A 24584-nucleotide genomic window follows, 5' to 3' on the forward strand; every position below is an offset into this window, starting at 1 on the left:
GGAGGGTTCTCGAAGTGACGTCTGTGCCTGTGCTGGACATCAAGGATCCTCTCACGACGGAGGATGAGTCAAAGAGCCTCCCCTGCCCCGCTGCACGGTCTTTAGAGCAGGAGAAGGGGGGGACTCTGTGGCAAGCCAGCCCTGCAAAACAGGCTGTAAGTCAAACAACATGCTCCGTGGCTCTGTGTCCAAGACGGGAACGCTCAGGGGGCTATGGAGGCGCTCCCTGGGTTGAATCGAGCAGTGATCTTCTCTGCGCCCTGAGAGAATAGAGGTGGATGTGGCATAAAAATTCAGCAGCACAACTAGCCCCCTTTGTTGACCAGCCATGGAGATTAAACGGGGTCCCTCCAAGGCAGAGAGGATCACTGGTCTTTGTCCTGCCCCTGCCGTCAGATCCAGTCCCCAGGGCTATCCATCGAGCACCTCTCACCAGTCGTTGCTACAAGGGGACCCAGTGTCACAATCTGGGGTGCAATCCAGACCAGTGAAAGACTATCACCACTTGCCCTGTAACCCTGAGTGCCTTAAAATGCTCTGCTGTCCTAGCTCCTTGTCTGAATGCTCCCAGCCAGCATGCACTCAGGGTCTGTGTGTCTGCTTGTTACCCCCCTGCCATGCTCTGAACACCACCAGCCTTGGTGGCTACTGGCCAAGTGACCGCAACCCACACCCAGTCCCAAATTTCCCCAACACCATCTGTCCTGCCATGTCCAGCCCTTTCCTCAATGCATTCAGGTCCATTGCACCTTTAAAGAGACAAAACCACAGTGGCTGGTTGCCTTAACTGGAATTAACAATTGCCTCAATTCAAACACAGCAGTGGGTTGGTTTTGATTAGAAGTAAAATACGTTCATTAACAGAAGAACTGGGATTAAGTGGTACCAAGTAGAAGGGATAAAGATAGAGATGGTTACAACCAAATAAAGGGAAAACTCACAGCTAAAAGACTGAAACTTAACCCAGCAAGACACAGTCATGGTTCAAGGTAGATTTCTTCCCAATTTTTCTTTTCCTCAGCCATGGCCGACTTCCTTTCAATCAGTCAGGGCCTTCCGTAGAATTACAAGGTGCTGATTTCCCCTGTCTTCCTAGGTGAAAGATCTTTGCCTAAGCAGATTTCTCACCTACATTCAGTTCCCAGAGACTTCAACCCCCTTGGGTGAAGGATCCATCTTTCTCAGCTTGCCATGATGGCTTCTCCTCTCTCCTTATCTCTTCCCAAACTCAGTTTTGTCCCCAGACTCAGGATGACCTCATGCCGTTCTTCCCATCCCCCTGCTGATTCGTACATAAACGGAGCCTGTCTCTGCCTGATGACCAGCCGGTCGGATACACAAATACACACTCCTTTGTCTAGGGCAGAGTGGGTTGATGCATTGCTTGCCAAACACATTTTAGGAATGACCAAGTTGGGTGAGGTAATTTCTTGGAAGAAGTCAACCACTGATGGGCCTCTGTGTCCCACCCAGCTAATGCACCATGAAGCCTTCAGGTATTATACACCTGGCAAAAAATGTCTTACTGGCACTGCTGCTCCATCCCTGCTGGGAGGCAACAGAGGAAGCTCTGCCTCATTTTTATGTCCTGAAAGCAGGGACATTAACGCAGCATAATCTAGGGGAGGAGCATTTCTGTAGCTGATGCTCGATACGGCCCTTGCAAGCCGTTGGCCGTAAAGCAGAAGTATGGGCTGAATGCCTCATGCTTCCCAAAGCACATGAGCATGTGTCAGTGAAGTGAGTATATGCTTGTGAATGGCTGTATGCCCACACGTGTGAAGTGTGACTGTGCGTGTGATGGGACTCTATTTCTGAATGCGTGTGAGAGAGAGAAGGGTGTATGAGAAATACGACTATATTTATGAATCTACCTATGGGCCTCATACGAACCCTGTTACCGCAGTATCACAATCATCTTCACAAACCCCCTATGAGGTAGGGCAAGGCTCCTACCCCCATTGTACAATGGGCAACTGAGGCACAGAGAGGCTAAGTGACTTACCAAGGTAACATGGTGCCTCCGTTTCTCCATCGGTGGCTGAGCAGGGAACTGAATGAGGGTTTCCCCAATGCCAAGTCAATGCTCTAACCACTAGGCAGTCCTTCCTCTGAGCATGTGTCTGTGAATCTGTGTGTGTTTGTGAATCTGTGTGTGTGTGTGTGTGTGTGTGTGTGTGTGTGCAGGGTGCACAGATGTGTGTGCATGCAAAGGGCCATGACTATGTCAGAGACACAACAATGTATTTATGAATACGTGTGGGTGACAATATGGGGCTTTGGGTAAAGATTTGCATGCGCCTTGTTAATGCTTATGACATACACATTGCGGTATAAACCTATTCCAAGGGGTGACCTCAGAGTAAAACCCACCTCCCCTCCCAGCCACTCAGCACTACCACCACGCCTCAGCTTATTGTCATGCCACAAACTTGCCCGCTTGAAGCCCACATGGGTCCAGAATGCAGCCATACAGAGTTTGCTGTGAGCCCCAAGGGATTGGTCAGAGCTTCATTCCTGGGCCTGCAGCCTCAGGGTAATTGCTGTGATAGAGGGCAAAGATGACTGCTCAGTCACGGAGCCTGATCATGGGAAAACTGCTTCCTTTCTGAGTGCAAACTGCGGTTACAAATTAGGGAACCTGTGGGCAGACCAAGGTTTTTTATATTAAGGCAGTTCCCCTCTCATCATGGCTTGGAGCCAGGCGTGAGCTTGGGTAGGCTACTCGGGGGCAGGGCTATTTCTATTTATAAGGCTGATGGCTGCTTCCGCCCATTGTTCCAGAAGAAGGCAGCTCCCAGGATTCATGCTGGGGCTGGAGGGCAGGAATCCGTCAAAACGGCAAGTGGAATTTTAATGACAATTTTCCATTCCAGTCATTTTTTCTTTGCTCTCGATGAGAGACCTATACACAAGAATGACATGGTGAGAATTAATAGTAAATACCACAAACTGCCTGTACTCACCATTGACCTTGCTGAATGGAATCAGAAATGTCCAGCTGTGCACCATAGGGCCTATACTGACAATTGCTAATGGAGATTCCCCTTCTGCGCGAAAGGCTGGGCACTGGGCTTTCAGAGCACAAGTTTCAGAGTTCTGTTCTTGCCTTTAGCTCTGGCTTGAGACAATCTAGATTAATGAACGGAACAGGGAGCCAAGAGCGCAGCTGGGCTTCGTCCATCCTGCGAACAGGATCCACTTTTCTCTGGTCCAAATACTTCTCTGCTTTCGTGCTGCGGCATGAGCTCAGCCATGCCAACTCGGGGATGAGCTGTTCCATTTGTGCTCACTCTTGCCGCCAGTCTCTTCTCGCACGTATTCTGGTGGGACTTTCTGCAGCTGCAGTGGATCGGATGCTAAGCTGGGAGCCAGGACTCGCTATTCCAACCTCTGCCACTGCTGCGTCGCCGTGTGTAAGGCACTTGCCTCGGTTTCCCCATCTGTCCAATGGGGTTCATGGTACTTGGCCTCCTTCGCCAAGTGCTTGGAGCTTGAAAGCTCAGGGTTATTACGGAGCCTGCTGACCCCTGCCCAGAAACGGCTCGGAAGGGGCCTTGAGGTAGCGGCCATTCTGCCGACAGGAGGGTGGGCGTCGGGCCCACCCGCAGACAGGGGCTCCTCACGCAGGCTCCCTGACCCGGTAGGGCCCCCTTTCCAAGGGGCTGGCTGCGATGCCCGGGCGGAGCGAGGCCGGGGCAGGGGCAGCCCCCAGGTGAAGCCAGAGGCCAGGCGGGCTGAGGGTGGCTTTGTCGGGCTGGATGTTGGAGCCGTGACACCCCCCCGACCCCTGCAGGGCAGGAGGCCGGCACTGTCCAAGGGGCGCTCACCACTCTGGGGCCCCCACATGGGGCAATGTCTGTCTCCTGCCCCCACACACACCAAGGGGTGGAGGGGCACAAACTCCACCCATACTATGAATATTCATGAGGATGAGAAAGTAGACACCCTGCCATCATGAATATGCATAATGCAACATCACCACCCCCCACTATATGCGCACACACTTTATTCCTTACCTGCTATTTCATCTCAACCGTCCTAATATGCCACGAAGGGGTGGAAATACTATTCTGAATATTCATGAGGAAGGTTTAAACTCCACCCACAATATGAATATTAATCAGAGGACACCGCCCCTCCACCTTATGAATGTTAACAAGGGGTTACACCGCACATAAATATAAATATTCATGAGGGAGGTGGAGGAGGGGCTAACCACAATATGAATATTCATGAGGTGAAGACAATGTCACGTGCAACCCCTACTCAGGATATGAATATTCATGAAGCAGCGACGTTGTCACGCCCTTAATATGAATAGTCATGAGATATCACAACAATCCCACCTCTCATATGAATATTCATGAAGGAGGGCAGGCTCCATGAACAATATGAATATTCATGAGAGGGAGGTGCCATCCCACCCCACACATACAGAGGGCATTGATTGTCATTGGCCACACACACACACATACTGAATATTCATGAGGGGAGAAGCAGGCGCGTGGCTCTCAAGAAGCCGTTGCGGGGAGATGCGCACGCGCAATGCTACGGCGCTGGGGGGGAGCGGGAAAGATGGACGCAGGCGCACTGTCGCACTGTCAGACCCCGAGAGGGCGGGAGAGGAAAAGGGAGGAGAGAGCGCAGGCGCAGGGGGGCCCGAGGACGTGGACGGGGCAGGTAGTGACGTCCCGCGCGGGGGGAACAAGGCGTTTTCAGCGCCTGCGCCGTGAGAGTTTGAGCCTGGTGGACTGGGTGAGGTCACCCGTCGCGCCGGCCGGGCGTACGGCGCAGGCGCCCTGAATCTCCCCGTCTCGGGCGCAGGGGGCGGGGCTCGCTTCCGGCCAGCCGCGCCCCGGGCGGGGCCCGGGCGCCGCGCAGGCGCCGCGCGCGCCGGCCCCTCCCCGCGGGGCGGGGCGGCCCCGCGGCGCGGCTCCTCCCCTCAGGCGGAGCGGCGGGTCGGGGCGCTGGGCCGGGAGCCGCGCGGACCATGGTGGATTACCACGCAGCGGGGCAGCCCTATCAGTACGGCGGCAACGGGCCCAGCTCGGGCGGCGGCGGCATCGGCGACTACATGGCGCAGGAGGACGACTGGGACCGGGACCTGCTGCTCGACCCCGCCTGGGAGAAGCAGCAGCGCAAGGTGAGGCGGGGCCGGGGGGCGGGGGTGAGGGGGGGTGGACTGGGGTCGGAGGGACTGGGGGGACCGGGTCGGGGGTGAGGGGCGGGGGGGGCCGAGGGGGGGCAGCGGGAGAGGGGGGGTTGGGGGGACGGGGTCAGGGGGTCTGGAGTCGGGGGTGAGGGGCGGGGGGGGCCGAGGGGGGGCTAGCGGGAGGGGGGGGTTGGGGGGACGGGGTCAGGGGGTCTGGAGTCGGGGGTGAGGGGCGGGGGGGGCTAGCGGGAGAGGGGGGGTTGGGGGGACGGGGTCAGGGGGTCTGGAGTCGGGGGTGAGGGGCGAGGGGGGCCGAGGGGGGGCTAGCGGGAGGGGGGGGTTGGGGGGATGGGGTCAGGGGGTCTGGAGTCGGGGGTGAGGGGCGGGGGGGGCTAGCGGGAGAGGGGGGGTTGGGGGGACGGGGTCAGGGGGTCTGGAGTCGGGGGTGAGGGGCTGGGGGCGACTGGGGTCGGAAGGGGCTGAGGAGGAGGGGAGAGCGGGGTCGGAGGGACTGGGGGGACCGGGTCGGGGGTGAGGGGCTGAGGGGGCTAGAGGGAGAGGGGGGTTGGGGGAATGGGGTCAGGGGGTCTGGAGTTGGGGGTTGGAGGGGCTGGGGGGGCCGAGGAGGGGGGGATTGGGGTCGGGAGGGGCTGAGGAGGGGGGGCTAGGGGGAGAGGGGGGTCGGAGGGACTGGGGGGCTGAGGAGGGGGGGACTGGGGTTGGGAGGGGCAGAGGGGGTGGCTAGCGGGAGAGGAGAGTTGGGGGGATGGGGTCAGGGGGCCTGGAGTCGGGGGGGGGGGTCGGAGGGGCTGGGGGGGCTGAGGAGGGGAGGCTAGGAGGAGAGGGGGGTTGGGGGGACGGGGTCTGGAGTCGGGTGTGAGGGGCTCTGGGGAGGCTAAAGGAGGAGGCCTGGGAAGGCAGGATTCAGACTGGGGGCTGAAGGGGGCTCTGGGTGTGAGGGGGGGACTTGCTCTGGGGGGGTGGCCTGGGTTGCGGGGGCTCTGGGGCTGAGGGGAAAAGCGGGGTTGGGGGGCCGAAGGGGGAGGCGTGGGCTGAGGTGACTCGGGGGAGAGGGGGACTGGGGGAGAGGGAGACCTGGGCTAAGCAGAGGTGCAAGGCGAGGGGAGGGTGTCTGGGGTGAGGAGACAGGGAGGGTCTGTGGGTCTGAGCGAAGAAGTGAAGTCGTCGTGAAAGGGTGCCCGGAAGGGTGGGGAGGGAGTGGCTCTCGGCCTTAGGGGCAAAGGGAGTGGTGAGTGACAGGTTTGGGTGGGGGCTGGGGGTGTCTGGGGAGGTGAGGCTGGGACTCGGGCTGGGAGATGCCTCAGCGCAAGGGGAGGGGTGGGCGCTCCATGAAGTGGGTACTTAATAGTTTGGGTTGTGGGTCCTGACTGGGGAGTCTCTAGGAGGGGATTGGGGGTGTGTGGGGGGGGGGTCGGGGGAGGTTAGGGACCTGCTACTGGACCCTGCCTGGGGAGGCATCAGACAGGTGAAGAGAGAGCTTGGTCTTGCGGGGAGGGTGCTTGTTGCTGACTTTGCGGGGCTGTGACCTGGGAGAAGCAACAGTGTTGAGTAAGAGGGAGATTCAGGAGGGGCAGGGGTAGGAAAGGGATCTCTGCAGGGGCTGAAGACCTGCTGTTGAACCTAGTCTGGAGAAACATCAGCTCAGAGTGACGGGGGTTAGAGAGGTATAAAGGGGGAATGGGCTTTGGTCCTGGGTGGTCGGGCAGAATATAATGGAGAGCCTGGGTGCTTGTGGGAAAGAATGGCAAAGAGTCCTGTAGACCTTATTGACTAACAGATGTGTGGGAAAGAATGGAAGGGGATGGGGTGGGCCTGGGTGTCAGTAGGTGTTGGTTGCAGGAGGAAGCAAGAGTCATGGGGGTTGGGTGGGGCAGGTTGAAATGTATGTGATGTTGGGTGGAGAACAAATTCCTAGTCACTGCTTTGAGGTGCTCCCCTTTGAGTAATCTACCATGGGTGGGGAATGCTGAGAGCCCTGGAAGGGAGGTGCCTGTTTCCCAAACCCCTTCCCTGGAATCTCCTTGAGATCTCACTACGGTGCCACTGGGAGCTGTTGACCTATGGAGTTAGTGGCTTCTGTAATAGATCCCTAATGCATCCCTGCCCCTTTGAAGCAATCTTCTCCACTGGCTGAGTTTCATTCCTTGCTCTTGTCTGGTCAGCTGAGAGAGCCAGATATGGAGTGACATGGAGGTGAAGACTCCAATCTATATGCTTTCCTTGTATGTCTAAATAGTTTTGTGTAAAAATTGATTGGCCCCTGCTGCACCAGCTATCTATACTAATATACAAAAATGCACCTATTGTGATCTCTAGCTGCATGTACAAAAACGCTGCAATGCACAGACATTCATTAATAGGCACATGGTCAACCATGGACAGCCTTAAAAATGCCGAGGGTGTTACCCTGCCTCTTATAATCACTCCTGAGGCCAGCTGTATGTCTGCTAGCAATAACTGATGTGGTTCTGTGAATCCTGCTGGGTTGCAGGAATCCTTCCTTCCATTTCTGTGGCCTGTGATTTGGAAATATTTGCTTGGGTGGACTAAACTTGCTGTGATGGCATCAGAATCCTCTCTGGTTTGTTCAGTGTTCAAGGTATATTGGGGTAGTTGTCGTCAATTCACGCATGGCTGAGCTCTGTGCTTCGGGCACCTTTTTGTGCCCGATGCATCTAAAACCATGCGCACATTTTAATGTGTGTGTGACACTTGCAATTCATGTAGCTTTTGCGTTCCTCAGGATGAGAGGATATATTTGAATGAGAACCCATTTTACAAAACTACACCCTTAAATTTAGCAGGTCTTGTCTTGCAATGACTGCAACTGTGAATTCAGTCAACTGAAGCCAGGGACTATTAGGACTGCAGCAGTATTAACACTTGCCTTCTTATATAAATCTGATCTCCCTCCCCCAACCTCATCTGATTTTATATTGGGAGTGTCACAAAGCTGGGTAGGGCACACCTTTTTTTCCTCTCTCCCTTCAAGTCATAGATGACTCTGGTAATTAAAAAATCCTATCATCACAACAGGGCAACACCTTGCTTGTAAGACTCAATTGATTGTGAAGAACATGTGCCATTTTCTCTGCCAGTTTTTCCATAACCCTGGAAAAGTAGTAATACATTGAGCATTCTGACCTATAGCTGATTTTGCATTCATGTTGGTTAATAATTTGAAGATTATTTGTGTTGTTTCAGATTTGTTTCTTTAGGCAGGCAGCGGAGAATTCAAGGTGGCCATCTGCTATTTTGTTTAATTATCTTAATTGCATCCTATTTAAGACAGAGCTAAGAATATCAGAACAAAATTCAAGGAGGTGGAGGAATTTTTAGACTCCATGCTGGCAAGAGAAGAAACTTTCAAAGGGAGTATTTTATTCTAAATGTAACAAGTATGTGTTTGTCAAAACTATGTAACAAGTCTGTGCTGTCAAGCTTTGTGAGTTTAGGCTGAAATCAGACCAAAGATATTTTAAAAATAGCCAGTAGGCTGTTTCAACAGCATGTAAAAGCCGACTCACATTGGTAATGATTTTTCCATATTTTGAGGGATAGTGAAAATGGCTCACTTTTAAATCATGCTGATGCATTACTATTAAGAAAAGGTTCTGCCCTCTCTCAAGCATTGAACAATAGCTTAGTTCCACTTAGAACACCTGGCTAAAGGTTTTATCACTGTGACGTGGCACCTTAGCTGCTGTTCTTGTGGGAGAACGCTATTAATGCTCACTGTTTCAGGGTGTGTGATTTCCATGATGTAGAACTGCATGAAGCCCATCCCATATTCTCTCCCCCTGCATCCATTTGTCCTTCACACTTCACTGAAACTATTTTACTATATGAAACAAGCGGAGACACCTTTTCGAAATTGGGCTACAGCTCTGCAGTCAACTGGAAATTGTTTTAAATACATCTGAATTCCTCTAAGAATTGTGTGATAAGAAAAATTGATCCTTCAAGGCCTTGTTGATACTGGGCTTTGAACCACCATTCCAGCTAAACTGGCTTCAAATATGGGTTGACTGATGTGAATAGGACCAGATTCTCAAATCAGTTCTCCAAAAGTTGGTTTCCAGTCAAACTTTTTTTTGAAAGCTATCTTAGAGCAAATCTACACTAGAAAGAATTGTTGATTTTAATAATGCTGGCATAGTTAAGCTGGCAAAATCTTCCTATTGTAGATGTAGTTTATATAGGTATGAAATTCACAGCTCAGGGAACCAATATAAGCCATACTACTGTAAGCAATCTTACACCTGTATAACACTTTTCAGAGTAACAGCTGTGTTAGTCTGTATTCGCAAAAAGAAAAGGAGTACTTGTGGCACCTTAGAGACTAACCAATTTATTTGAGCATGAGCTTTCGTGAGCTACAGCTCACTTCATCGGATGCATACTGTGGAAATTGCAGAATATTATATTATATTCTGCAATTTCCACAGTATGCATCCGATGAAGTGAGCTGTAGCTCACAAAAGCTCATGCTCAAATAAATTGGTTAGTCTCTAAGGTGCCACAAGTACTCCTTTTCTGTATAACACTGTGTGTAGTAGGGCATGTAAGTAAAACTTTACTGGACACCAGGCCTTAGGCACTGTGGTTCCATCTATGCAGCTCAGATCATGTTTGGAACCGTATTTAAACCAGATCCAGGCTTTGTTTTCAAATGTGGTTAAAAGCCCAGTGTAGACAAGGCCCTTGGTGTGGGGAAACCAGAGTGAGACTTGACCAAGCAGGATGATTGTTATAACATGATAGAGCCCTGATCATGCGATTTGGCCCTGTTCATATAGGCAATATCAGGGCACTGGTAGCTTGTTTTATGTAGTAAAAGATGAGAAGTCATAGAACTGACTGACTTGGCCTTAAATGTGGCTGTTTTTTTTTAAAGTCATTTTGGCTGTATATTATATATATTAGATGCTTAATTCAATTAGGACCAAGTTAAGAGAATGTTCTAAGAGAACTATGGTGACGGATGGGGAATGTCAAAGCACAGTCTAGACCAGTGCCTCTCAACCTTTCCAGACTACTGTACCCCTTTCAGGAGGCTGGTTTGTCTTGTGTACACCCATGTTTCACCTAACTTAAAAACTACTTGCTTACAAAATCAGACATAAAAATACAAAAGTGTCTCAGCACACTCTTACAGAAAAATTGCTTACTTTCTCATTATTTTTTAATTATAAAATCAATTGGAATATAAATATTGTACTTACATTTCCTTGTATAGAGCAGTATAAACAAGTCATTGTCTGACATTTTAGTGTGTACTGACTTCACTAGTGCTTTTTATGTAGCCTATTGTAAAAGTAGCCAAGTATCTAGACGAGTTGATGTACCCTCTGGAAGACCTTTGTGTACCCCTGGTCAAGAACCAACTATCTAGACTGATACAAGCCCAATAAATGGGGAGGGGAGGTGACACTTCATAGTTTAGTGGTCACTGTGATCTTGATATTTGAACAGTTCAGTTTGGTGTTTCATTTTCACACCTTATAGCGAATGAAAATGCTGATGTATACATAGCAGCTGATGTATACATGCCATTGCATGCTATTTTGGCTGTTGTACTGATTTCTGAAAGTTTAGTACATTGCCTAAAGGTATCTAATCCTTCTCCCTTTAGCTGTATCTCATCTCATTTTGCCAGATTTCAATGCGAGTTGCTGCAAGCTTCACTCAAACTTTGAGGAGATGATAAAATGTAGTTAATACTTCCTTTTACAAAAACAGTTGGCACTTCTAAAATAGCTGGAATGTTTGTGCTTGGAAAATCACAAACAAGTGTTAAGCTAGTGTTTGAGAGCTGAGCTTTCTGGCAGCTGTGGAAGGACAGGGAATCCTGGAGAAAAACGACATTTACTTTTGCTTTGAGCTTGTGCTTGGAGATCTGGTGCCACCTTTGATTAAAAGGAGGTGGAACAAGTGTTGTAGCCTAATTTTGGTGGATACTTGTCCACTATCACACAGTGCACTTGTGCCCAGGACTGAAATAACAGGGTTATATGGCTTGAGCTGCCTCACTGGAGCTGTTTGAGGTAGGGACGGGACCGGAATATTAGGAAGGTTGAGATGAAATAGCAGGTTAGGAATAAAGTGTGTGTGCATGGATTTGTGGGGATTGGGTGCATTATAAGAATAATCGAGGGCACTGAAAATCAAGGATGAGGTGAATTGGAAGAAATTAAGGGATTGTGTCAGGACCAAAATAAAAGGCTCTGGCAGCGCAGCAGTTCTGAATTATGTGCATGGGCAGAGCTCTGCGTGGAGAAACTTAAATAGTGTAGTACCTGCTAAAAACTTAAAACTCACTACATTTACTCATATCCTGTGTTCAGGGATGTTTTACAATTGTCTTCTATTGACCAATTTAAAACCTGAAAACCATGCACTTTTCCTGCATGTGAAAATCTCTAGCAAGTGGTCAGATTCAGGAGTGGTAACTGAAATGTTTGACCTGTTCATCTGAACTGGTGGAGAGTCGGCTTCTTATTCTTGTAGCTGGTGCTGAATCTTGTAATCTGTGGAGGTTTGAAGAAGGTATGTATAGCAGGCAGGATTGAATTGATAAGCTTTTTCAGCTCTATCTCTTCCATGCGCTGTCCTGTTTGCAGCTCTGTGTGTGTGTGTGTGTGTATATATATATATTTGTGTGTAGTGTGGTCAACAAGACATTTGGACAGCATTTAGGTATTTGTGTGCTTCATTATATCATAATGAAACTGCTTAGTCTTAATGTTAGAGTCAAGGTGGGTGAGGTAATATCTTTTGTTGGCGTTTACACAGAACTCTTTTTCCGGGCTTTCTTCAGGTGATTTGAAGAAGAGCTCTGTGTGAGCTCGAAAGTTTCTCTCTCTCACCAACAGAAGTTGTTCCAGTAAAATATATTCCCTTACCCACCTTGTTTCTCTAATATTCTGGGACCAACATGGCTACAACACCACTGGATAGTCTTAATGTTAACATGTCCCTGGGCAGTGCTTATATTTCAGCAACCTAATGTAACTTACCAAGATGCACAAAGAAAAACTGTTTGTCCGATCTTCACTTGAGGTGGTGAGGTTTGCTCAGTAAAGAAATGCTGAATGTTCTTGCGGGTTATGTTTAAATTGGCATGCTAGTGGAAGTACAAGGTTCACTGATTTCAGAGCAGAAGCAGCAGTTTCAAATTCCAGTCTGCTCAAAGGCTAATCTAGTTTAAAAAAAAAAAAAATCCCTTCACCCTCCCCAAAATAGTTCCTGCTTCTTTCTCAAAGAAATCTTTGCTGTATTTAACTGCATCAGTACAGAATAAATCTCTTAACCAGTGGTTTCATCAAGACCATAAAACAGAGAACTCAGCCTCTAACTTATTGAAATACTTTAGCTGTGTGTCCTTTTAGGTTTTTTCTTGCAGCACAATGCTTGGAGCAACTGACTGTACAGAGAAGCAGAGAAATTAGCTCTGCTGAATGTTAATGCTTAGCACTTGTATAGCAGTTCACTTCAAAGTGCTGTACAGAAATTAGTGCTGTAGCTCACGAAAGCTCATGCTCAAATAAATTGGTTAGTCGCTAAGGTGCCACAAGTCCTCCTTTTCTTTTTGCGAATACAGACTAACACGGCTGCTACTCTGAAACCTAACAGAAATTAGAGGCAGTTTGCTCTAGTGGATTGAGCTCAGGACTAGGAGCCAAGAATGGATTCTGCCACTGGCTTACCGTGTGGCCTTGAGCAACACTAAACCTTTGCCTCAGATTACCTGTCCTTAAAAAGGCAATAATACCGAACTTCCTTGTGTGGGGTGAGGACTAATGCTTACAGAGCACCTGCACAATGTGCATTAGAACTGTTAGGTGTTTTAACTTCTCAGTGAGGCTTCAATAGCATGCCGGAACACCCACACATCAGAAACTCACTTTCATTTTATTGGTGTCCGAGCAAAAGGCAAAGACCACTTTGGCATACGCTTCTCTGTATTCTTGGATAGTCCCCTTAGCAACTTGGTCACATTTATTTGAAGAGGGCCGCAGAATAAATATCATGAAGCAGAAACACGCTTTCCTCTATAGGATGCTTTCAGCCATTATTGGTTCGTTGGTCATGTTCATTCAACCATCTTGCATTAATGTCAATCCTTATACTTGTAGTTAGTTTACTTCGTGCCATTTCTACACCTGTTGTTAGTGGGCCCAAGAGTTCAAATTTGTCTGGAGTAGTATATCAGTGTGAAGTGCTTCAATCATTTCTTTAAATTGCTCATTCTGTGCTGCATGGACAGTGATGATTTTTAGTATCAAAGAAGGTTGTAACTTACAAAGTTCAAGACTTTGCCTTTCAGTTTTACGGCATAATCACAGACTTGATTTTTGACAATTTTGGGATTTCAAAGATGAACATAGACCATTCCTATGTGAAGCTGATATTGAAGAGTTGCTGGAAGGTTTGAAACAGAGATATGAGTTGTCATGGCTATGTTTTGATGCAGTTGTCATCAAGTCTCATTTCCAGGGTGATGAGTCATCACTCTTCCATTTCAATAGACAAAGTTTCATTCAGTAGCAAATTTGAGCTTGAAAAATGCAAATAAACTGATTTTTCTGCTGCTCTTGAGACTCTGACTTCCTATTTAACTTGTGATGTTTACACTTTACTGTAAAAGAATGATCTAGTTCCATTATTTCAATTCCTTCAACTGCTTATTTCCCACTATTTTAGCTTTAGCAACTTGAGTCAGATAAATTCATACACTGGTGTGTGATCACTGAATACTAATCACCAACTTGCAATATTGACCAGCAGGTTTCATATTTCCTGTATTTGAAGTGAAAACAACCTCCTGTGTTCTGTCTGCATCAGATTTAAAACCACATTAATTAAACCCATCTACAATGGAATTCCCACTGGTGCTGTTGGGAAACTTTCTGTAAAATTCCCTAGTGTAGATAAGGCTCCAGTGAATTCAACAGTGAAGACTGGAAAACAAGATGAGCTTGGCAACTTTATACATAACCACAGGATTGAGTGCTTTGTCCACCTGCTAGTATTTGCTAGATCCTAGCAAACCAAGTCATCTAGCAGTTCACTACTCCACCCACTCCCCTTTCTTCAACATCTAAAGGCTGAGCAACATCCAGAGTGACAGAATAGTGCTCAATGACTGTTCTCCCTGTGCTTTTAAGGAGCAGCGGTCATTGTTTCTGTTGATTCATTGCTAGTAACAGGCTTCTCCTATGTCTTTTCTGATCCATCAGTAACAATTGAATGGCTTTGAGCTCCTGGCTGACCTGATGTACATTGGACTTCTAGTTTATTTCCTGCCAGTTAAACCACTTACAGGGATTTGGTGGCCAAGGCTTTCCTCTTCAGAAGTCACTTTTCTCTTTGAAAGAGGAAAAAGCTGCAAGTTTTATTTACCGAGCAAAGAATTTTGACTAAAAAGCATCTGTTATAGTGAAATGCAAGTCATCAAGGCTCTCTGGTTCTGAGAGGGAAAACTCTAATACAAAAAATATATAGGGAAGGTAAAATTTAAACTCAAATATTTTGTTGTAAGGATGGTGAAGGATGTAGTAAAGGTGGCAACCTCATGTCTTATTGCTCTGTTGAGTAACTACGGAAAATTCACTGTGTTGTAGCTCCCTGCTTTGGACTCATTTCTAATGAGCAGCCCCACTGTTTAAACATATCTCATCTGTTTTTGTTGGGGGGGTGGGGGGGGTTGCACTAATGAATTCCTTGTAAACTTAAGAAATCACCGTACTAGTAACATGCTAGACTGAATTCAGTCATGTCTCTGAACTAGAAGGAGAAGCAGAAATGGCAGTGGCAGGCCACAGGGCTACTTAGATTGCAGCAAACACTGCAACACCACAGGGAGTCCCTGACATTTAAACACTTCAGCATGCTATAGAAATAAAACTGTCCTGTTAGAGGGTTTACAGTGGATTAATGCATTGCTCAGTATGAATACTGACTCCTGTAGGGAAAGGGCAAGGGATGTTACAGTTCAGCAAAAGACTACATAAGGCCATTTCACTGGTATTGAATAGGTGTATATCTGTGTGCATACACAAGCCATCCAAACAGTTGCGGTTTTACTGCTGGTATGTGTCCAGTCTCTGGGGTTTCTGTGGTGGAATCTCAGCTATGTGACATTAACAGCAGGGCAGAATCTGTCTGCATCCTCTGCGTCGTTTTCCAAACACTAGCAAACAAAAAGCAAATGAGTGCCAGTATTCCGCCTTAATGGAAATGTATATCCTAGCCATATGTTCTGCACACTTATTTCCTGTTGTGTTGATGCTGGAGAGATCACTATTTTCACAAGAAGATGGTATCTTTGAGTGAGTCAGTGGAAGCCATCTCCTTTGCTGCGCAGGAAAGCAAAGTTGGAAAACACTGAGGCTTGTTTTACAAGTTAACTTGGTTTTCTTGTTCTTCCACAAGCTTGGAGTGTAAATCCAAATTGTGTAACATTGGATTTAGCTTCCAAGGTCTTAGGCTTGGAGACATACCATTTTTGTACAAAAGCTACCTGCGTCCTTGAGCTGGTTTGAAGGGCATGCTAATGATTCAGCCTTTATTAAGTTGTCTTGTAACCATGATTTAAACTTCCTTTGGACCAAATCCAGAACGTAAACATCCCATTGATTCTGAAGGTGGTTACATTTTTGTATTGTCTCGATTTAGATGCCAAGTTACAGACAACACGTTTAGTCTACAGTATGATGCTGTGCTGTGTACGGGAGAATGTTTGTGAAGGATTACTGTTAGTAACTACCTTACCTAACTGTGCCTTCTCACTCTGCATCGATAGGGCATTTGCCAGATTGAAACAAGTGCATATGCATAACTTCTGAAGAGAGGATTAAATTGAAATAAACAAAAGCTCTACTCCAGACAAAGAACCTAGGACTTACATAAAGAATGAAGAGACTGTAAACTCCCTTATCCATTAGCAATCATAGAATAGCAGGGATTTCTGTTTCTTCTGCTCCTTGCCTCACCATATCTTTTCATAAGGTTTTATGACACTGTGAATATGATGTAAGAGTGGCTACTTGTTCAGCTATTAAAGATTCTCAATCTTTCGCTAAAAACATTCAGCTAAAAAGAGTTCTGGGTGATGGAAAATCTTCCAGTTTGTTGAGCTCCCTCAGCTCCCATTGGCTTTGGGATCTAGGGGTGCTCAGCACCTCAAAGAATCAGGCCATAGGAAAACTTAATACACGGAGGGTTGACCTTTGAACCATTCTCTCTGGAAGAAGTTACCCACTGCCTGTTTTAAATAGTGGATAATCCTCATTATACTGTCTTCACATATCTTCATCTGTCACCAGTAAAACAGGTCCTCGTGTCAAAGGTATGCTGGACACATAATAGCAGTTATATTTGCAATCATCATGACAAAATCTTGTGAAAGAATGCTGAAATTCAATCTTGAAGAATCGTGCTCTTACAATGACTGCATTTTTGCTTTGAGTCTCAGTGTCCCATACCTCTTGCTGACCAAGTGTAATAGTAGTGATCCATTCAAATGGTGGTGTGATGTAACAGTCAACTGTGGTATCGGTGCCCGAGAGGGTACACGAGATGTAAAAGGTTTCACTAGGAGTACTCTTCTCAGGGCATAACAGCGGTTCATAGTTAGCTGTAAGAAATACTTAAACTGTATAATGGCTTACTTTCTAAATGTATAAGAGAGGATTGCAGAATATTAAACAAGGCAACAGCTTAATTATACCACCACCCATGAGGCATCTACTTTATTGGAGGAGTTGGCAAGTGTTGGGTTTAATAGCTAGCTTTATTATGCTGGATGATCTGCCAAATGCTTTGTGGTATGGCTACATACCTAGCAGAAAGTTAATGGCATTTACTCCACATGGCACCTGTCTGTATACCAGGACTAATAACAAGGCTATCTGATTCCCACTTGGCTCAAATTCCTTTTGCCTCACTTCAGAGCTACAGTGGGAACACATGCTTCTTATTGTAATGCCAGTGTTAAAAGAAATGCCTCAGTCTTGCTCAGTTTGCATTATAGGCCTTGCTGTAAGACATGACTTACCAAATACCATCTGCGTGTGTGGTTTCTGGGGGCGGGAAAGTTCATAGTTTAGAGCATGGCTTAAGTCTGAAAAGGCTGAAAATGGCGTGATGGAGTTCCATGTTTGTCACAATGTTTCCAAATCAAATGTGTTTTGTTCACAAGTAAAAAGCATTTTCTAATTTCCTGCCCTGCTGACAGGGATCTGTGAGTCAAGCTGGATTCTTCCCTCTGGATCTGTAGTAAAGATTCTGCAGGCCAAATCAGACGGTTGACACCTGTGTAACCTCATTGTCTTCAATAGGCATGTACAAGTGTAACAGATTGGAACATAATAAACTTCTCTCAACAAGGAGTTGTGCTGTGTTAGATTTATGGAGGCAAGTTAGGGCTGGTCTGTACTAGGTTGACATAACTACATTGGTTGGAGTGTGGAAAAATCCGCATCCCTAATTGCCATAGCTATGCTGCCGTAATCTCCAGTGTAGACGCAGCTATGTTGATGGAAGAATACTTCTGTCAAGCTACCTACCATAGTTCAGAGAGGTGGGTGGCTTAGTCTCAGTAGTGTCGACATACCGTCAGCTGAAAGCTTTTCACTCTACTGGCAGAAATACATTTCCTGCACAAACAAATGTCAAATTAGACTTTGAATGCATGCAACTTTTTACACAGACATTCTTGAGCCTTTGCTGAAGATGTAGCCAAGTAAACAAGATGGCCATTTCTGACAGCTGCACTTGGGATCTAATCTCTTGACTGTCAGGGGTGAAGAGAGTTGTAAGATCCCTTTCGGTCGGGAGGAAAAGTGGGAGCAGTATAACTTAAATACAGTCTGTCAAACTAATTCACTTTTTTCTTAGAGTCAGAAAAATTTCACTCAGTGAGCGTTTCTTTTTGTTTAGAGAATAAAAATATTCAGTTAGTATTGAACTAGGAAGGAGCATAGAGGTGTATACTAGTACTCTGTTGTAGATGCAAAGAGTTAAATCAAATGCTGTATTTAAAAGATGCAGTAAGTAGCTGTTCTGGTAGTTAGTTGTCCAGCAACAGGAAGATATAAAACAGATACAAAGTTCATGTTACATTAGTATCATTAACTTGAAACTTGTCACATGCTTTTTGTGACAGAGGATGGGAAAGGGTTATGAAATTGTAGGCGGAGACTTTCAAAGCTGCCTATGGAATAATCAGGCATCCAGATTCTCTCTAGATAGCCTTGAAAATCTTTAACTATAATCTTAGTGAGTTTTCTCCAAGTTCTGCCTACATTGGGGTAAAAAAAATAACAAAACAAAAGGCTGTCTTTGTAAAGCATCTATCTAGGAGTGTTACCCTGACCTCTAGGTTGCTACCATAATACAAAAAATAGAAGGCCGTCGAATTGAAAATAGGTGTTCATATGAGCTGTTTGGTCACTTCAGAGAGCACTTACTGAGATGGCTAAGGACTTCTCTATGCTTAAAAGGCTGAAACAAAGACACTACCTATGCTGATGGGAAGGCTTCTCCCATCAGGGTAGGTAATTCATCTTCCTGAGAGGCAGTAGCTATGTCAATGGGAGAAGTCCTCTTGTCCGCATAGCACTGTCTACACCGGGAGCTAGGTCGGTATAACTGTGTTGCTCAGGGGTGTGGACTTTTCCACACTCCTGAGTGGTGCTGTTATACCGACATAAAGTCTAAGGCTTTCAAGCCTGGTAATGCACCCGTGTGAACTTGCAGGCTCTTAATGTTTTTGTGGCTGAAGTTGGGATTTAAATATAGTATAAAACTCCCCTGATTTTAAGACTTCTTCTGAATGAGAGGACTTGAGTGAAGGGGTTGCTGAATGGAAATCTTTCTTGGATTTCTTGGAGTCATAGATACCCCTTGTAGCAATACAGCAGTAAACTTCTATGGTAGGTGGCTTATTGCAAACTAATTGTGGGGCAGAATGCTTCCAGCCTTGCCCTTTTAAATGATAAAAGGTTTTCATTCTCTCCTGTTCAGTAACTTTTCTAATTCTTCAAGGTCTTGCGAAGGATGCAAAATCCTGCAACTCTCAAATGATCTCTGTTAGAATGACAGTCTGGTGCGCATAATAGTGAGCTGTGGTGTCAGTTACTTATATAAACAAAACTTCAGTCAATTCGGGAGTGAATTCCTGCACATGATCATCTTACTTGAAAGTCTTAATCTCCATCTGTTTTTCTTGGTTTCCTTTCCTTATAAGTGGAGTTTGTTTGCAGAAAATGTGGTACTGAGTTCTGTCAAGATGACTGGGATGGGCCACTTGTCATGGTCAAGGTGCATAGCAAACCTGAAATTACAAGTTTCACAGTGATTAATTAAACATTATCCCACTGCATTGCTGAGCAAGTTATTGGAGAAACTGATGTATGCTGGTCACTGTACAAATGAATCTGAATTCTTTGTGTCTATATCCCAGAAGAGCCATAAATTTGTCTCCTTCCTTTGACTTTGTCACCGGTCTGAGCCTCTTTACCATGTAAGGACATGATAGCAACAGCAACAAACTTTAAGAGCAGCGTCTGTTCACAGGACAGGTAGAACAACTTTTTAGAAGGATCAGGTTTGAATACTCTCAGAGCTGAGAGTCTCTCTTTTGTTTTGATGAAGGTTCTCATCTTCTGCAATGTTCGCTGGTATTCAATAGTTTGTTGCAATGGAAGAAACAAAATCTTACCATTGAATTGGGGAAGAAAACAACTGCTAGCAAATCAAGTGACCGATCAGCCTACGTCTCCCCTTGTGGGAATTGAATCTAAACTTGCTTATTAGTACATCTAGTCCTGTAGTTCAGCTTTAATAGCAGTCTCACTTATAGAGGCATTATTTCTAAAATTCCCTGAAGGATAACTTTGACCTAAAAAAGAAAAGGAGTACTTGTGGCACCTTAGAGACTAACCAATTTATTTGAGCATAAGCTTTCGTGAGCTACAGCTCACGAAAGCTTATGCTCAAATAAATTGGTTAGTCTCTAAGGTGCCACAAGTACTCCTTTTCTTTTTGCAAGTACAGACTAACACGGCTGTTACTGAAACTTTGACCTACTGTTCAAGCAAAAGTAATCAGAATGGGTCTCATGGGGTCTCAGCTGAAGAGTCTTGAGACCGTCACAAAAATTCTCTTTAAAAATCCTACTTTTATTGACTGTCCAGTACACCAGAGCAATAGTGAGCAACAAAATTCAGAATAAAATAAAACCAGAGAAGAAATAAGAACAGGAGCTAGGAAAGGGGGAAAAAGATTTGAGTAAAAGTACGTGGAATGGAATGGTATGCCAGCCTAAGTGATGATGTAAAATTGGTTGCAAGGCTTAGGTGTTGAAGTCCTTGGTTAAGTCTGGAGTAACTTTGACCATGGGAGAACCAAACAGTAATAAATGGGATTAGAAGAATCCTGCATGAAGTTGTTGGAACTCATCTTGAGTATGACTTTGGGGGTTTTATAATACAAATATGCTTCACTGACTCATTTGGGTCAGGATTATATACATATCTGTTTCAATCAAATCGACTTGATACCAATCGGAAGCTATTATAATTGTGCTTTTGCCACAAGAGCATGATCAGATCTAGATTCTATTCTCTGCTCAGCTAGGTCTTGGATTACTGATGCTTCATTTTTTACTGAGTGTACTAAAACATTTACTAATATATTGCCAGGTAAGATAAGCAGTGTGAATAGGTCAAAATAGTGAACAGTGTATCTTGTGGTATTCACTTATGATAATTTGCAAAATTCACCAACAGTGTGAATTAGTAAATTGCTAATATATCGTCAATCCCATGCTTTCCAGGGAAAACTCCAATAGACTAAAGCCTATTCTACTAAATCTTTCATAGCTTTGAATTAAACATCCGGCTATCTTTCCCTAGTGCTTTGTAGCGTAAATCTGGATGTAGTTTTTTTTTCAGAACTCAAGATTGCTAAGGCGTAAATTGCTGTTTTATATTGATTTTAACACTTCTGGCTTTTTGGGGGAGGGGAGAAAATTACCTTAATTTCCTGTGACATAAATGGGGCAAACTTATATTTAGATCTAGAAATCTGGCACTGGAAAAAACATCTTGAGGAAGATTGGACATGCTGAGAATTTGGAAGCACAAAAATAAACTTTTTACAGCTCTGAATGTCTGCTTCTGTGCCTCTAACTGGTAATTAAGTCATCAAATGACACAGCAAGCATACCAAGGTTTGAAAGAGGTGTGTCTGTTCAGACATCCGTTCATCCCTAGCTGGAATATACAGTACATATTACATCTATTAGACTATAGTATGAGTCATCTTCAGTGGTGGCTTCATATGTTTTGTATTGCTGCTTCTTTGGATGAAAAGCATACCCATTGCAATAGCATACAATACCAAAATCCACTGCTGCCTTGCAATAATGGATGCCTAGGCATTTAGCCAGAAGAAACATGACTGTGAATGTGCTTTCCCCAACCTTCATGGATCTTGTAAAATCTTTCCCTTTTAAATATTCATATTTTAATTTTTAAAGAGAGCAGCATTAAACCTGTAAGAATTAAGTTGAGAACCTGTAACTTAAATCTCAGCCCTTTTGCCTCCAAAGACTTTGCTCTCAAACACCTAATTATGTATCTCTTCTTCGCTACATCTCTACTGATTGATAGGCTAGGGAAGTGGAATCTGCAACATTGTAATGAGTGCCACTTAAAAGCTAAATACAAGAATAAACTTGCTAAGTGACTTGGCCAGCAGCACTGAGTGCTACCCAAGTGGCATGTCTGAGCTCACAAGTGCCTGTGGATTCAAGCTTCCTAGGCTAAAGGCATTGCAGAGATTCTTCTTGTGAGGAAGAATAGCAAATGGCCACGAACAGGTGACTGCAGATGCAGTCAGGCTGTGCATAAAAATGTGTATCAACTGTAGAGAGGGGAAGTGGTTACAAAAACCTTGAGGTAGGATATAGGCTCATAGGGAAATCTCTGAAAACATCAGCCCGCCTCAGCCCTAGCCCATGTCACTTACGCCACACAGCCTTTAGTAGATCCTGTATATTTATGGTAAAGCATCCTTGCTAATGGAATAGCCCGACTGCCTAATTGACTGATCCTCATAGAATCTTAGAAATGTAGGGCTGGAAGGGACCTCAAGAGGTCATCTAGTCTATCCCCTGTGCAGAGACAGGATTAGGCATACCTAGACCATCCCTGACAGGTGTATGCTTGACAAGTCCTTAACTACCACTACCAATGACAAGTGAGTTGTAGCTCACGAAAGCTTATGCTCAAATAAATTTGTTAGTCTCTAAGGTGCCACAAGTACTCCTTTTCTTTTTACAACTTCCTTAGGTAATCTCTTCAGTATTCAACAACCTTTAACTTTAAGGATATATTCTTAATATCTAACCAGAATCTCCCTAGCTGCAAACTAAGCTGATTTCTTGTCCTACCCTTGAGTTCTCAAAACTCAGCCTGATCAAATAATACAGCTTCACTATTTTAAAATCCTCATCAATCCAGATACTACATGGCTTAATTCCTTCTTCCCAGCTAAGTGTGAAAAGAACAGGAGTACTTGTGGCACCTTTGAGATGAACAAATTTATTAGAGCATAAGCTTTTGTGGGCTGCAGCCCACTTCATCGGATGCATAGAATGGAACATATAGATATATACATATAAGTTGGAAGTTACCATACAAACAGTGAGGCTAATTAGTTGCGCTATTATCAGCAGGAAAAAAAAACTTTTGTAGTGATAATCAAGATGGCCCATTTAGACAGTTGACAAGAAGGTGTGAGGATACTTAATTTAAGGAAATAGATTCAATATGTGTAATGACCCAGCCACTCCCAGTGTCTATTCAAACCCAAGTTATTGGTATCTAGTTTGTATATTAATTCAAGTTCAGCAGTTTCTCGAGTCTGTTTTTGAAGCTTTTCTGTTGCAAAATTGCCACCCTTAGATCTTTTACTGAGTGGCCAGGGTGGTTGAAGTGTTCTCCTACCGGTTTTTGAATGTTATGATTCCTGATGTGAGATTTGTGCCATTTATTCTTTTGCGTAGAGACTGTCCGGTTTGGCCAATGTACATGGCAGAAGGGCATTGCTGGCACATGATGGCATATATCACATTGATAGATGTGCAGGTGAATGAGCCCCTGATGGCGTGGCTAATGTGATTAGGTCCTATGATGGTGTCACTTGAATAAATATGTGGGCAGAGTTAGCATCAGGCTTTGTTGCAAGGATAGGTTCCTGGGTTAGTGTTTTTGTTGTGTGGTGTGTGGTTGCTGGTGAGTATTTGCTTCAGGTTGGGGGGCTGTCTGTGAGACTTGACATTAGCTCTGCATGTGACATAATTGTGCCATTTTCCAGTAACTTGAAAGTTACTCTTTACTAAGGCACCCCTTGAATGACTGTTTCATTCTTAGGTTTGGATGATTTGTCTGAAATGGTTATTCAGCAATGCAAAAGCTTTTAAGCTTTCTGTTAAAGCTTCTGCAGCTTGTATGAGAGGTTAGGTTTGTCTATCAAATTTAGTTACTACATAACCACTGTGGGCTCTCAAAAACAGATCGGAAGAGAAAGTTGTAAAATCATCCGTATCTCAATCCAATATCTTGCGATCAGGTTGGCGTATGGCTGCCTCAAACTGTTCTGAACTGTTCTTTCCCTGCATAGGGAGAATTGGTTTTGTTCAAGTAGGCAGGTTACCTAAACAATCAGAATTGAAAATACTATGCTCAGACAATCGTACAACCTACAGGTAGGTGAACCTGATCCGAGCTATCGCAAGGGTTTGTTATAAAGATGAAAGATTGAAGTCATTCTGAGAAGTGTGGCAGGAAACCAGCAGCAGCATTTATTTAGGTGCTGCTTGTCCTAGACTCCATCCGTCCCACTCCCCTCGCTTCCCCAAAGGCCACTTCCTGCTGTCATTCCTCCTCCAAGTTAGCTTCAGTCTCACCAAACAAAATCAGATGAACAGCCTAATAAGGCAAAAGAATGATGAGAATCTCCCTGGCCGCGCTTCTTCCTAGTTTTTCTGTGTGGCAGCAAATTAGGAGAATCTTACCGAAACAAGTGACTCAGACCAATATGTGAAGCTTCCATTAACTGCCCCAGGAAATTACTAACCAACTTCTGGTGGCTTTGTGCAGCAAAACCCAGCTGACACTAAACTGCTTAAATCAGAATTAACAGAGCCATAGTCTCTAAAACTGGCTGCTACTTCAGTTTCTTTTATACACTGTATTGAAAGCCCAAGGCTGGCTAAATGTGCTGAGTACTAATTTGCATACTTGCTAACAAGGGGCGAAGAGCTTGAAAGGGACTGGTCATTAACATAAGTTCAAGGAAGGCAACATCAATCACAACTGGAAATCCACAAATC

General features: G+C 45.3%; 1 protein-coding gene across 2 annotated transcripts in view; it reads left to right on the top strand.

Moving 5' to 3' along the window:
- Positions 1 to 4883: 4883 nt before the first annotated feature.
- ACTN4 (actinin alpha 4) overlaps positions 4884 to 24584 on the top strand; it is a 78080-nt gene continuing 58379 nt past the window's right edge. The window contains exon 1 of one of the 2 annotated variants that reach the window (XM_037884335.2): positions 4884 to 5146. In XM_037884335.2, the coding sequence (XP_037740263.1) occupies positions 4994 to 5146 (153 nt within the window). In that variant the 5' untranslated portion in view covers positions 4884 to 4993. The remainder of the gene's footprint in view (positions 5147 to 24584) is intronic. The other variant, XM_037884334.2, reaches the window with a different exon arrangement.

The sequence above is a fragment of the Chelonia mydas genome, chromosome 23, assembly GCF_015237465.2.
Source record: "Chelonia mydas isolate rCheMyd1 chromosome 23, rCheMyd1.pri.v2, whole genome shotgun sequence".
Lineage (NCBI taxonomy): Eukaryota > Metazoa > Chordata > Testudines > Cheloniidae > Chelonia > Chelonia mydas.